General features: G+C 40.8%; 1 protein-coding gene across 1 annotated transcript; it reads right to left on the reverse strand.

Annotated features, from left to right (window-relative positions):
• Window positions 1–1,969: 1,969 nt before the first annotated feature.
• Window positions 1,970–4,088, reverse strand: LOC105868667 (actin-related protein 2-like). The gene is given in 2 exon segments (XM_075999933.1): window positions 1,970–3,340; window positions 3,342–4,088. Coding segments are annotated over 2 exon segments (1,161 nt in total). The 5' UTR covers window positions 3,980–4,088; the 3' UTR covers window positions 1,970–2,817.
• Between the last annotated feature and the right edge of the window lie 10,143 nt (window positions 4,089–14,231).

Consider the following 14,231-nt stretch of genomic DNA (forward strand, 5'->3'; position numbering starts at 1 on the left):
TCCCAGGGGTCCTCTGAGTTTCTTGAACTTGTATATCAAGATTTTGAGCAAAGCCTGGGACATTTTCCTCTATTATATCTTCAAATACCTTGTCCACCCCTTGAGTATTGTCTTCTTTCCCTTCTGGTAACCCTATTACCCTCACATTAGGTTTCTTCACATAATCCCACATCTGTTGTAGGCTTTGCTCTTTTCTCTTGTTTCTCTGCTCTATCTCTGTGACTGTTTTATTTAATTGGAGGGTGTTATCTTCGATCTGTGAGATTCTTTCTTCTGTTTGGTCTACCCTGTTCTTGAGACTTTCAACTGTATTTTTTTTTTTGAAAAATTTGATTTTATTTTATGAATCAAAAAGTATATTCATGTTAAATTTAGCATGTTTAGCTTTCCAATGATCTCTCAAAATACATTCCAGATATTAACAGTGCTCAGAACTATGTAAAAGTTAACATCCAATACCATGTTTTAAAGAAAAAAGTTTAAAGGTAGGACCTATTTCTAACAAACCCTTCTCAAAAGTCAAGGCATTGGCAATTCTGATTTAAAAATAAAGAATTTTAATTATTGGAAATTTAACAATGGTTTCAAGAGCTAAAAACCAGATCTCTTTTAAAACAAATTTTTTTAAATTTCTGAGGGATTCATTCCCGGCAACAACTCTAATTAAACATAATGCTCCACCCAATTCCCAAATTATTAAGTGCATTATTTTACCCTGGAATAAGAAAATTATAAAATGAAGTTTCTAAATTATAATATATATTAATACACCTTTTTAACTGTCATTGTTTGCTAGCAGAATTATGAAATAAAAAACAAATTCTACACTCAAGGGACAAATGATAAATGCTCTTTCACTGTTTTATGAAAGAGTCCACCCAATTCTTTGTTGTTTTCTACATATTTTAAAATCATGACCAAAGGCCAAGAGTCGCTCTATTTCCCCAAACGGAACAGCCAGTAGGTACTAGTCCTACATGTGTGTCCTTTAATAAGCCCACTACTCAAAAGGCTGGGGGTATTTATAAGAACATGATTTAGGAACACTTTAGAATTCTAAAGTGACTCTGAGATCCACGTTCCCCAAAGCTAGTAGACATTATTCACTGGCTGTTCACGTGTACTGAAGCATGTCCAGCATGCAGGCAAACTTATTTGTTCAAATTGAGGTAAAGCAGACAAAAAATTCTTAATATTAACAGAAGCTGCATAACTAAAACTAACCTTTTGTTGCTTATTTCATATAAACAAATTAAATTTTCTCACAGAAGAGACTCAAGCCAATAATTTCTGATTTCATCACCCCCAAAATGAAGCCACTTCTTTCAAAGCCATTATTAGTAAAAAAATGTTCTGAAATGAAGGAAAACATTTTTCTAGAACCTGCATTTTGTACTCAGCGTGACACAATTTCTGATTATTTTACTTTTTACACTTAGAAAGAATTAATATATGGGTACTACTTGATATTTTTCAGACACCAAGCAATACCGACAGGATTCATAAATAGGATTTTCTGACACAGGCAGGAAAGTCTGCTAACATTTACAAAATACCAACTACTCTTCTTTCAAGCATAAAAGATGGCTGAGAATTAGCACTTATGATTAGTTTTTTGGTACAAATACAAATTTAAATCTTGATTTTTTTTTTTTTGGCCATAATTTTAAATAGTCAAATTTTACTCCACTTCCAGGTTTCAAACCAAACCAAAAGAAAACCTAATGAAAATTACCCAACTGGCAACAAGTCCCATATTCCAATGTTATTTTTAACTCAACAATTAGAATAACCTATTGCCAGTATTTATAAGTACCTGCTTGTTTTATTAAATAAACACTGTTCAGTTATATAAAATAATAATCTATAAGAATGGTACTTGGCACCAGGTTACCTTAATGATTCTGGAAGCATTTAGGAAACACCAGTCTTAAGCACTTTTAAAATTGTACTTTGAATTACCAAAAGCATTTTTAAACATTACTTTTCCATTGATAGATTCTAGGGAGTCTAGTCCCAGCCAACATGTTTGATTTTAAAAAACAAATAAATCCCTAAACCACATGGTAATGGAATACTACACTTGCCTTTTATATCATATGGAAATAGTTCCAGGCAGACCAAAAGTAGAATAAAACCGGCCAAATCAAAGTACTGTAAATAAAGTTCATCTTAGGTACCCCCGAGAGAAAACCTCAAAAATCAAAATCAAAAGATCACCCACTGCCCCTCCCCACGCAAAAACCCACCCAAAACACTTTATTTAGTTCTGAACCTAACATTTCCCTAAGATGTTAATAAGAGAAACTTTAAGGTACTTAAAGCTGCAGCAGTAACTGTAGAAAGTGCCACACTACGAAGGAAATGCCCTAAAGGGTTCAGAGGCTGCCCACCCATCCCTAACCACCCCCCTCCCCAGTAATATGTAAAAGCTCCTGTTAAAGTTTTTTTCTTATGCTAATAAAGGCATACCACCTAGTGTGCTAAAGACTAAAACTAGCAGCATTAGAGCAGTAAAGTGAAAATAGGAAGCTTACAGGAATTATCTAAATGCCTACTTAGAAGAAACAAAGCAGCAGACAGGACCCTTTACCCTCTTGTTGTGTTTGTAGGAAAGTGGTTGAATTAAACAGTCAGATTTACCCACATTAACAAAAATTTAACAAAGCTTCCCCAAGACACCAGAATAAAACTTGACCTTCCCAGTAAATGGGAACAGAGAGGCCTCTTCCATGTCTTGGAGTTGAATGAGTTCAAAGATTGGCAATAAAGGAAAAAAGAAAGTGTTAGGGGCATGACGGGAATAAGCTTTGGAGTCTATCGAACAGTCACACCAAGTTTCTCCAGCACGCGGACACCCTTTTCTTGGTACTCTTGTCGGGTCATCCAAAAGTTGTCTTTGTCTTTCATGATATCTGCTAGAACAGCACCACCCAGGAATACCATGTGCTTTCTGCGGGGTGGGTCTTCAATGCGGATCTTAAATTTAGAAAGTTTTTCCACATCTCCCTTTAAAACTCGTTCTAAGTAGAGCTGTTTAAGTTCTCGTTCCAACCTCGATGGCAGGCCTGGGTACATAGTAGACCCTCCAGAAAGCACAATGTGTTTATAGAATTCAGATCTGGTATCAATATCAGCCGCTTGGATCGTGTTAAAAAGCAATTCAGCAACACCAACTCCCTCAACATTGATCAAGTGAGGCTGAAATAAAGCTTCTGGTGCTTCAAATCGCTCTCCCCCAACTTTGATAATGCGTCCATCCGGGAGTGTATAAGATTCAACTAGTACTGTGGTTTCCAAAGCCAGTTTCTGCTCTTGCTCAATATTATAACCCACATAAAACTGTTTCAAAATCAGCAGAATGGTTGAAGGCATATCCTCGCAACAGAAGCAGCTTGATAAGATATCTGGTAATGTCCCTCCCAGCAATATCCAGCCTCCTGGTAAGGTGAGGGAGAGAAAAGCCTTCATACACTGGGCAGATGTGAGTTACACCATCTCCAGAGTCTACCACTACACCAGTCAATAAACCTTGAGCATACAAAGTCAGAACTGCCTGGATGGCTACATACACACCCGAAAACTGGTAAGTTTCAAACATTACCTCTACAATCTTCTCTCTGTTTTTGGTTGGGTTCATAGGGGGTTCTGTGAGTAAGATTTTACAATTTCTGGTATCTATGTTAAGTTTCTCTGGTCCAAATGTATAGTCCCACAGGTGTTTCATGTCATCCCAATTTCGTACTATGCCATTTTCCATAGGGTAGTTCACTTCTAACATTGAGCGTAACTCACTTGCCTCATCACCAACCATAAGATCCTTGATTTCAATGTTTCCCACTTTGGTGGTTGATCTGATAATAGGTCTTCCAACCAAAGCTGGGAAGATGTGTTCTGGAAAGTTAGAGCCTGCATATCCACACTTCACAAACCCGGTGCCGTTGTCGCACACCACCACTTTCCTGCCCTGGCTGTCCATCGTCCGCCGGGGGAGAGCCGCTACCACCGCACAACCTACACCGCCGCCGCCCGGCCCTTTTCTCTTCCTCCTCCTCCCTCTCCGCGGCCCCTCCTTCGGCCCAACTTTCTTCCACCGAACCGGACTCAACTGTATTTTGTAATTCCCAGAATTGATTCTTCATTTCCAGGAGTTCGGTTAAACTTTTCTTCATTGTGTCTATTTCTTTAGTGAACTTTTGTTCCAGATCCTGGAGGCTTTTTTGGTTTCTTTGTGTTGGTTATTGAGTTGTTCTTGCAGGTTGTTGAATTTTCTTATGATCCACATTTGAAATTCCTCTTCTTTCATTTTGGTTGCCTGATTTTGGTTGGTGTCTGTTTCTAGGGGGCTGGTGCTCCTCTTTGGGCTTGTGTTTTCCATTTGGTTCTTCATCATTCCTGAGTTCCTTCGGTGATTTCTTCCCATGTCGATCAGTTGTTGTTTCTTTCCTTTATGTTTTTGTTTGGGTATTCACACACCTTGTTTAGTTTCTGAGCCATTAGGTGGTGTCTGTGGGTGAGATTCGACCACTCCCTGTATAATGAGTCAGTAGGTGCCATGAAAAGGGTGTGCAGGATGCCCTCCCTGTCAGTAGGTGGCGCTTGCTTGAAGGAACAGGCTACGCTGTTGTTTTTGTGTCCTCTTATCAGCTCTTGTTCCTGTAGAGAGGCACTCTAGTGCCTCATGTGGTGGGTGGGGCCCTGGGTCTACCAGGTGTGTCCTTCCCCCCCCCCCCCTCAGTGAGGGCTGGTCTAGGAGAGAGTCTGGGCAGAGCTTGGTTGTGTAAACCTGCCCTTAGGCACCGCCAATGTTGTTAGCAGGAGTCAAAGTTCTGTTCTCTGCTTCCAGGAAAAGCTGTCAGGGAGAGATTCTGCCTGTGGGATGGGGCTGTCTGAGACCCACAGTCTGGAGCGTGCCTCACTTCTTTCCATGGTCCCCAACTCCATGGCTACTCCTGGGCCTCTGCCAGCAGGCCAGACCACACGCCACCAGGCCTCTTCTGCCTGTGATCTGGCCGGGAGGTTCCCTGTGCAGGAACGCTACCTGGGTTGGGCGCATGGTCTCCCTTTGGGGAGAGGATTGCCCTCTAGGATGCTGATCTGCCCCTCAAGGCACACACACCTCAGTAGGCTGTTCACATATATCCCTTCTGTGTCCCGGGCAATTCGAGACCTCGGTGCATGGGATCTTGTCTGCAGGTCTGACCTCTGGGTTCCATAGTTCAAACTATATCCCCACCAGGGAGAGGAGTGCCAGTCCCAATTCACCCACAGGGAGCCCAAGCTGGGTCTATGTCTCTCAGCCTCAGGGTCTTCCCTGTTCTCCTGAGATCACCATGCCAGCAGCACCTGGGAGGGCTGGTGGGTAGGGAGCTCACGGTCTATGTTCCCTTAGTCAGCTTCAGGGCCCCAAAAGGGAAGGTCCCATTCCCTGTAGGTGCCTCCAGTTGTCGGCTGTATTATCTCTCTGTCTTTCTGAGCAGCCACGGGTAGGGTCGGGGGAAGGGAGAAGGAGGCAATATGGCGCCTGCCTCGAGGCTCGGATTTGTGCACATGGAGGTGCCCCGAGGGAGTTGGGAGCCTGGTGGCGTGTCCGATACAGGCTTACCACTCGCCGGTGGCTGCCGTGGCTGGGCTGGTGTCCGCAGGTCTCTCCACCCACTGGGGAGCCCACCAGCAGTCCAAGATGCAGGGGAGGGGAAACGGCCGAATCACCTGTCCTTCCCGCTGCTCTGTGGGCTGCTCCGGAGGTCCCTGCTTCCAGTCCTTGTCCGCGACCTCCTCCTGTGGAGTCTTCCGTGGTCTTAGGTACCCCTCCTTCCGATCCTCATCTGATGTAGGCTCCTCTTCTTGCTTCTTTCTTCTAAATTTTGCTAGAATCTGTCTTTTCTGCAGAGACACTCTGTCTGGCGGTGTTTCTTGTCCACCATCTTGATTCCCTCCAGGCCTCGCTCCTTTATACCCTCCCCAACTCCACGGCTTCTTCTGGGCCTCTTCCAGCAGGCCAGACCTCATGCCAGCGGGCCTCACCTGGCTGTGATGCGGGCCAGGAGGTTCCCTGCACAGGACTGAAGCCTGGGTTGAGCATACAGCTCTGAAGACACCTAAATCTTGGATATCTAGCTTTCAGAGCTGGGAGACATTAAATTTCCGTTGTGAACCCGCTCAGTTGATGGCACTGTGTTAAGGCTCCACTGAAGACAAACACACCTTCCCTTGCCACCCACTGATCCACAGGCAGAAAGTATGTGAAATGCAGACATGACCGCCCTTCCACATGGTAGGAACAGGACGGATTCAAGACAGAGGTCTCTGATATAATGGTTATAACATGAGTATTTCCACCCTGTCTTCTGGACATTCCTCACCTAGAAGCACTCACAAATCCTTCCATAGCCCCCAGAATGTGGCTGCACTGAAGTTTCCTTACAAGATCCATGAGAGCAGACCCCAGTCACTTCCTGAAAGTCAGGAGCACAGTCCCTCCTTCAGAAACGTGTCCTGAATGCTCAGTAGTTAACCCTGCATGTGCCCTACAATTCTCTGCATCATTGTATTACAACTAGTTTGAGACTGGGCCCCAATTCAGACTAAGTGACAGAATAAATATGTGGGACATGGTAGGGTACAGGCTATGGAATTTTTTAAAGCTCTCTTGGTGACCCTGAGGAGAAGACAGTATTGAGGAACACAGAGTGAATGACTCTCTCTCTCTCTCAAACTATCAGGTGCCCTCAACTCCCCGGGAGATCTTGTTTAAACTGGTTAATGGGGGCTAAATTCACTTTAAGAAATTAATACAGAGCAGGTCTGCAGTGGCACCTATAAATTTGCTCATGGAACATAGTCTTTGGTTGTACCGAAACATCCCTCCCAACATTCCTCTTTCAGTACCGTCCTCTCATCCCTCTTCTTTCACAAGAAGCTAGAGAAAGAAAACAGCACACTTAAGCTTACACACTATGGTCACATCTCAACACACATGCACTGTTGTTCCTGCAGTTAGCATATTCTGGGCAAAGGAATAGATTCAGTGATCCCTGGGTGTGAAGGGGCTGCTATGGGGAAGGTTGAGGACCACATGACCTGAGGGTTTGTGGATCCATGTGCCAGTCCTAGGCAGTCAAGTTATATTTAAGGGATCCTGTCTACAAGCACAAGCGTTCAGGGTACCCGGCTTGGGAGGGACCGAACTTAGCAGGCAGGGTGGCTACACTTCCCTTGTGCACATCTGCATGTTCAGGTGTAGGATCAGGTGTCCCCTGACGTTCTCTGCCCCTTTTACAGGCTTAAGAATGCCCAGAAAGGATGAGAGGAGGCGTTAGGTATGTGGATTTTCCATCTGGTCAGTTACATTTTTTGTGGTGGGTGGGGTGGCGGGGGTGGGGTGGGGGACGGTGGACTAGTCCATTACTTTTGAGGGAATCTGGGCTGAAATGCTCTCTTAGGGCCTCCACACCTAGCAATGTAGAGAAGCCACGTTCTGAGTGCCTGTTTTGGGTGCAGCTGACATCTTTGATCACAAATACATGTTAAATACACAGTTGAGGTTGAGGCCTCAGAGTCATCTTTCGGGGGCCATTTGGAGTAGAGTCTTGGGGGAGCATTATCCACTCATATTCGGAAGCAAGTCTTTGAAATCTTGCAATAGTATTTTTAGCAGAATGAAAATGTTAACTACACAGGCATACCTTTCAAATGACATTGTATTGAAATTAAGAACTTCTACAGGTGGAAACTTACACAAATATTCTAGATAATGATTTCTCAGCATCCTGTAATGCTCAATACTAAACTTATGACCCAGGAGGTCATACATACATGCATATACATAGAAACAACAAAAATTCATATATATATTTCATGAATACATGTTTCAGAACTTAAATGCTAGAGGGATTCATGATACACCAACTGTTTAACACTCATATGTACATCAAGAGAAGAATACTTAAATTAATTGTTTGATATTATATTTACATAATCACTTGTGTCACTAATCATGTATAAAATACAGACAACTTTGAAACATGTAGAATGTGAAAAGCCAAATATAAAACATCTTATGATGTACAGTTTCATATATGTACAGAGGAGGTGAAATGATGCATATTGTTAGACGTCACTATCATGATCATACTTAGAGACAGTGTCTTATTTCATTATCTGCTGTTAGAGTGGAATACTAGACAGTAGGTAACTTAAAAAGAAAAGAAGAATATTTGGGGTATGATCCTGGAAGATGGTAGTGCAAGAGGCTGAAGTCAGACCTGGTGAGAACCTTTGTGCTGCATCATAACAGAGCAGATGGTGAAAGAACAAGAGATTGTGTGTGGGGAAAAAACCACAAGATGCTGGGCTTGCTTTATACTAACTCTCTATTGTAATGATTACCTCACTACAGTGAAAAACAGAATTATTCCATTCATGAGGGTGGAGCCCCATGACCTCAACCTCTCCCATCAGTCTCCATCTCCCAATATAGCCACACTAGAAATTCATGTTCCAAGACTTGTAGCTTTGGAAGATGCATTGAACCTATAGGAGATGGTGATTGGGTGAGCAAACAGAGGTCTCTGCAAGGCTGAAAATATTCTGTTTTTTTGATATCGGATATGCAACTAGAGGGATGCTCAGTTTGCCCAAATTCACTGAGCAGTGTACACCTCACTTATGCATAAAATGTTATAAACCGTACATGTTAGGATTTTTTAAATCAGGTGTATGAATGTAAATACATTCATATACGATGTCTTATATTGTCAAGGTGGAGGATAAGGATATTAAATAATTTCACAGTGTGCCTAGTGATAAAAAAAATTATGCTGCCATTTCTAGGTTGAAGTCTAATAACTACTAAGCATACAGCACACAAGAAAAGGAGTCAAATGTAGAATGATGGAAATAAGTTAACACATATGAAATCAACTAAGAAGAAAAATAAAGCAGAAAAGATGTCATGATGGGCACATAAATAGTTGCTAAATGCTTCACAAATATGTCCATTACCATACAAAATATATAATGTTAATTTGTTCTGTTAAAGTTAAACATTGTCCATATTCATTGAGAAATTTCTTTCAACCGACAAAGCTAAAATATAACAATAAGAGTAGAGAAGTAAAGAATATAGTCGATGTACTTTAATAAGTTAATCAATCAAAAATACATAAAATAAAGTATTTGATGTTAAAAGAGATTGCTGTTGTCGAAATTAGCATTATTTTTCATCCAAAATTTATAATAATCTGTGTAATATATCATTATTATTGCTTTATACATAATGAACAAAACTGACTGTTAGTTCACACACACAAACATACATACATATGCAAACATTTACAACATAGAAATATATGTGTGTGTGTACATCCAAAATCTTACAATATGACTTTCATATGGCATGAATAATTTTGTCAGGAAGAGTATATAAACACTTGAACATTAACCAAAAGCTTATCATTTATATGTTTATTATATGATTAGGGGGTCCTATTTTTTATCCAGGCAAAGCAAAGACTGGACATACTGGAATCACACCTCAAGCGCAGAAAGGGGCTGACAGCTGGGAAACACCCAGCGAGTATTCCAGGACTGTGAACCAAGAGCAAGCTGGGATAATTAATAAGACCCAAACAAACCTGAAAGATGCAAGAGAGAGTATAACAACTGACAAAGGTGATTACCATGACAAGGATAGTTTTAGTAGCTTTGGACTCAGGGTATGATGTGGAGGAGATATTGACCCTGTGAATGTGTCGCACCTGCTGCTTGAGCCTGTGTAAGACCAAGACCATGAAGCTGCTGGCCCACAGCATGAGCTGGCTCACACAGAATACATCAGGGAATGACAGCAGTGCTACATATAGTATGTCACTGGTTTTGTCATGATGAATACAGGAACAATATCCATAATCTTTTTGCCCTGTGATGTTTGTGTTGTTCCATTTTCCAGTCATGAACATAGGACAAATGCTATTTATAAGCCTGCACAGGATCCAGCTCAGGTATATGGAGGAGCCGTTGTACTTGGGAGCCTTTATCTTAAGCTCTGCCAGCCTGGAGCTCCTGGGGCTGATCGTGATGGCCTGGAAGACACTCAATAGGCTGGTACTGCCTATAGACACTCCTCTGTCCACTCTGTGAAGATAGAAAAGAAGTTTGCATGTAAAGGTGCTGGGGAAACCTTTCCAACCAAAAGCTGCCATTGTCTGGGGCAATCCTTTGCAGAGGAGGATTGAAAGGTTCGCTACAATCAAGTACTTAATGATCAAATCTGTGAATCTTATCCTATATCCAGAGAAGCACAGGAAGAGATGATAGTAAATTTTTTAGACAGAAATTCCCTGCAACTCCAACCACAGTCTGTGATAAGAGGATTATTCCTATTGCCACTTCGCTGGCAGACATCTTGTCAGTTACACGCCTTTTTTTTTTTTTTTTTTTTTTGAGACAGAGTCTGGCTTTCTTGCCCAGGCTAGAGTGAGTGCTGTGGTGTCAGCTTTGCTCACAGCAACCTCAATCTCCTATGCTCAAGTGACCCTTCTGCCTCAGCCTCCCAAATAGCTGGGACTACAGGCATGCACCACCATGCCTGGCTAATTTTTTCTATATGTATTAATTGGCCAATTAATTTCTTTCTATTTTTATAGTAGAGATGGGGTCTTGCTCTTGCTCAGGCTGGTTTCGAACTCCTGACTTTGAGCAATCCGCCCACCTCGGCCTCCCGGAGTGCTGGGATTACAGGCGTGAGCCACCGCAACCAGCCAAAGTTACAAGCCTTCTGAACTGGAGGATCCTACATGGGAAAACAAAGCAGGGACTACCTGTATGACTCTAATTAAACACAATATATCCCATTTGCCATAAATTCCCTATAAATATGTATTTATATTTTTAGTTTACTAAGAGGTTTCCCATATTTGAATGTAAAACTTTTAAAGAGAATTAATTCATATTGTTTTATTCCTTGCTATGAAGGCAGTACACAATGTTCTCTCTTTATTCTTAATGATGTGTGAAGCAGAGACTGCATAACTATTATTGTAAAGATGAGGAGAACTTAGGCACAGGAGGTTAAAGATTTACATATATTCAAGGGCTGATTAGTGATAGAGGGTGCTTTTTCACTGGATGCTTGGTTCAAAAAGAGAGAAAGAGTACAGTGAACCACTAACATCTCCCAAATAGCAACCTTTGGGATTTTTTTTCCAAAATAATTCAGATGTATACTTAGATTTCTTTTAACACACTGTCATTTTCAATTAGACTGGTGGCATTTTGCACAATTGGTTGTAACAAGTTTCACTTTGTTTATAAGGATTTACTTTTAAGGCCAATATCAATTGCAGAAAACCTCTGGACATTTTAATAAATGTTGATGCCCCAAGATTAACATACTACTGTAGAAACTTGCCCTCTTACAAGTCTTGTATGGTGAATGCAATAATGGATCGATAGCTACAGAAGAACTCATGTGTTTTTGAGCAGGAACACATGTGCAAATGCACCTATCTTAGGAATTATTCAATAATCATTTATCATGCACTAAACTTGGAATATAAAATACAATACATGATAGAATGGTGGAGAATAGAAGCAAAGTTATTAATTTTAGATCATACACTTATCTATTTATTAAAACTGTGGTTAATGGATGAATGCATAGTAAAATCAAAACTATTAGTACTGAAGTGAGATATGTGAATTATATTAAATAGAAGCCATATCAAAAAAGGAATATATAAGACATGAAAATGTGTGCATTTAAGGAATAGAAAGATGGTTTCATCTCTGGAATCTCAGTCCTATTCCAAATATTGATGCTTCTGTTCTTGTGCCTATACCACACTGATTTAACTAGTATTGCTCTACAGTACAGCTTGAAGTCAGGGAGACTAATGCCTCCCAGTTTGTTCTTTTTACTTATGATTGCTTTGGCTATATGGAGTTTTTTCTGGTTCCATACAAAGTAAAGAATTATTTTTTCTAGATCTGTAAAGAATGATGGTGGTACTTTGATGGGGAATGCATTAATTCTGTAGATCACTTTAGGTAATGTTCACCAGGAATTCGGGAGTTGGAGGGTAGATCCACATCTTAGGGATGTGGTGAGCATTGTGGAGGAGAAGAGCATACGTCTAACCCTTCCTAGAGAGAGGCAAAGATATAAAATGTAACCAAAATGTCAAAAAAATAAAACCCACCCCATTTATCGGGTGTCGAATAGATGAGAGGGGAAGAAGGGGATGGGTATATACATACATAATGAGTGTTATGCACACCACCTTGGAAATGGACACACTTGAAGCTCTGACTCAAGGGGGGGGGAAACAAGAGCTATATATGTAACCTTAACAACATTTGTACCCCCATAATATGATGAAATAACAACTTATAACCAAAAAAAACCAGAGAGAAGTAGAAAGACTGTATTTTGGGTTATGGGAATATACATTTTAACAGACTTTACTGTCTAGAGCAGTTTCAAGCTGATAACAAAATTAAGGGGAACATACAGAGATTTCCCACAGATCCCTGCATATGCACAGAATCTCTTCTAGAACATCCTGATACCAGTGTGGTACAACTGGTATAATTAATGAGAAATTATTTTAAGCAAATGATGACAAGATGATATAATCCTGACAGCTGCTGCCGGAAATCCATAATTATTACATGAATCTTTTCCTAAATGCTCCTTCCCTAACTTTAAGAAGAAAGATAGCCTCAACGCATTCCCCAGGCTAAAAATGTTTTCAGTACACACACAATGCCTGTCTCTGGGATTGCATCAGACACCCAGAGTTACAGAAAAACATTTCTATTCAAGTCATTGACATTCAAATATACTTTCCATGTGTGCTTGTATTATTCCTGTAAAAGCATCTTACTCTTTATTATAAGCATGAAGGGATTCTACGCAAATCTCTAGTAAGCGTGAACATTTAGTGTAGGATTCCTTCAAGGTAGGCTGAACAGCCGATGGAGTTTTTAAAATTTTTATTTGTTCAGGTGTGGATATATGTATTTATTTTATAATCCTCTGTTTTACTGTTTAAAGAAACTTGTTTTAAAGCATTTAATTTTGAGAAATATATTGTATATATTCAAGGTATACAGTGTGAAAATTTGATATGTATATACATTGTGTGCAAATTACCAGAGTGAAATTCATTAACACATTCATCCTCATCCATAGTTACTGTGTGAGGAGAGTGAGTTAAAGACATTTAAATCTTCTCTTTATATATTTTCAAGTAAACAACCTAGTATTATGAACAATAGTCACTGTGATATATGAGAAACCAGAGCTTCTTCTTCTTATAACTCAATGTTTTTACCCTTCTGAAATGACATCTTTAGGCACCTTAAACATCAGATTTCATTATCACTTCAATTAAACTCTTAAAGTCTCTGTCGGTGAGACATATGAAACCAACTTTGGCACCATCAGGAGTTGGTGCAGGGTTGAAGACTGCCGTTTCTCATAATCAGCTGAGTCCATTCAGCAAGAACGTTTTCTCCTTCCTGAGTGGCTTAGGCACCCAGCCAGATTCAAGTAGGGACAGTCCTTTCTCTGAAATGATCACTGAAAAAGACCCTCCATAAGGGTTTCTCCTTACAGACTCTGCCCCTTAGACTGAAACAGAAAAAAACTCACCCAGCCTTTTCTCTTTGCCAGGATTATGAACTCCGTGTGACAGTCACTACAAGGCATACATGTGTGACAGGGAGGCCCGTCAGACCCTTAGAAATGGGTTTGGTTCTGTGGCCTCACCCCTCCTAGGAACTGCAGTTATTGTTCTGCCAGCAGCAGCAATGGGTGTCCAGGCTTGGGAGCTGAGAACATTTCTGAAAACTTTTTTCCCAGTTGGCCATTACTGAAAGCAATTACAAATGTCTAGCCAGAGTCTCCTAAGAGACTACTGGGCTATTTTCCAGAGGCTCCATGTTTTCAATGATCCCTCAGAGCAAGGCGAGGGTTCACACGGAGGGACAGGAGTTACTGACGTCTGTCATGGGAGGACTGGCAGTAAAGTATGTGTGCCCCATGGCATTCTTTGCTTCCCTGAAAAGTTCTTCTAACCCAGTCTAATTATTTTCTACTCTGCATTTATTGAGTGGCACAATCTTTTAAATTGTTACTAGAGTAACGTAGTCTCAGTTTGTTACACTTCCTGCTGAGAAATTATGAAGTTAAGGGACAAGGTGTGGGAACAAGGAAAGTGACT

This window comes from Microcebus murinus, unplaced genomic scaffold, assembly GCF_040939455.1.
Source record: "Microcebus murinus isolate Inina unplaced genomic scaffold, M.murinus_Inina_mat1.0 scaf058_hap2_Mmur4.0, whole genome shotgun sequence".
NCBI lineage: Eukaryota > Metazoa > Chordata > Mammalia > Primates > Cheirogaleidae > Microcebus > Microcebus murinus.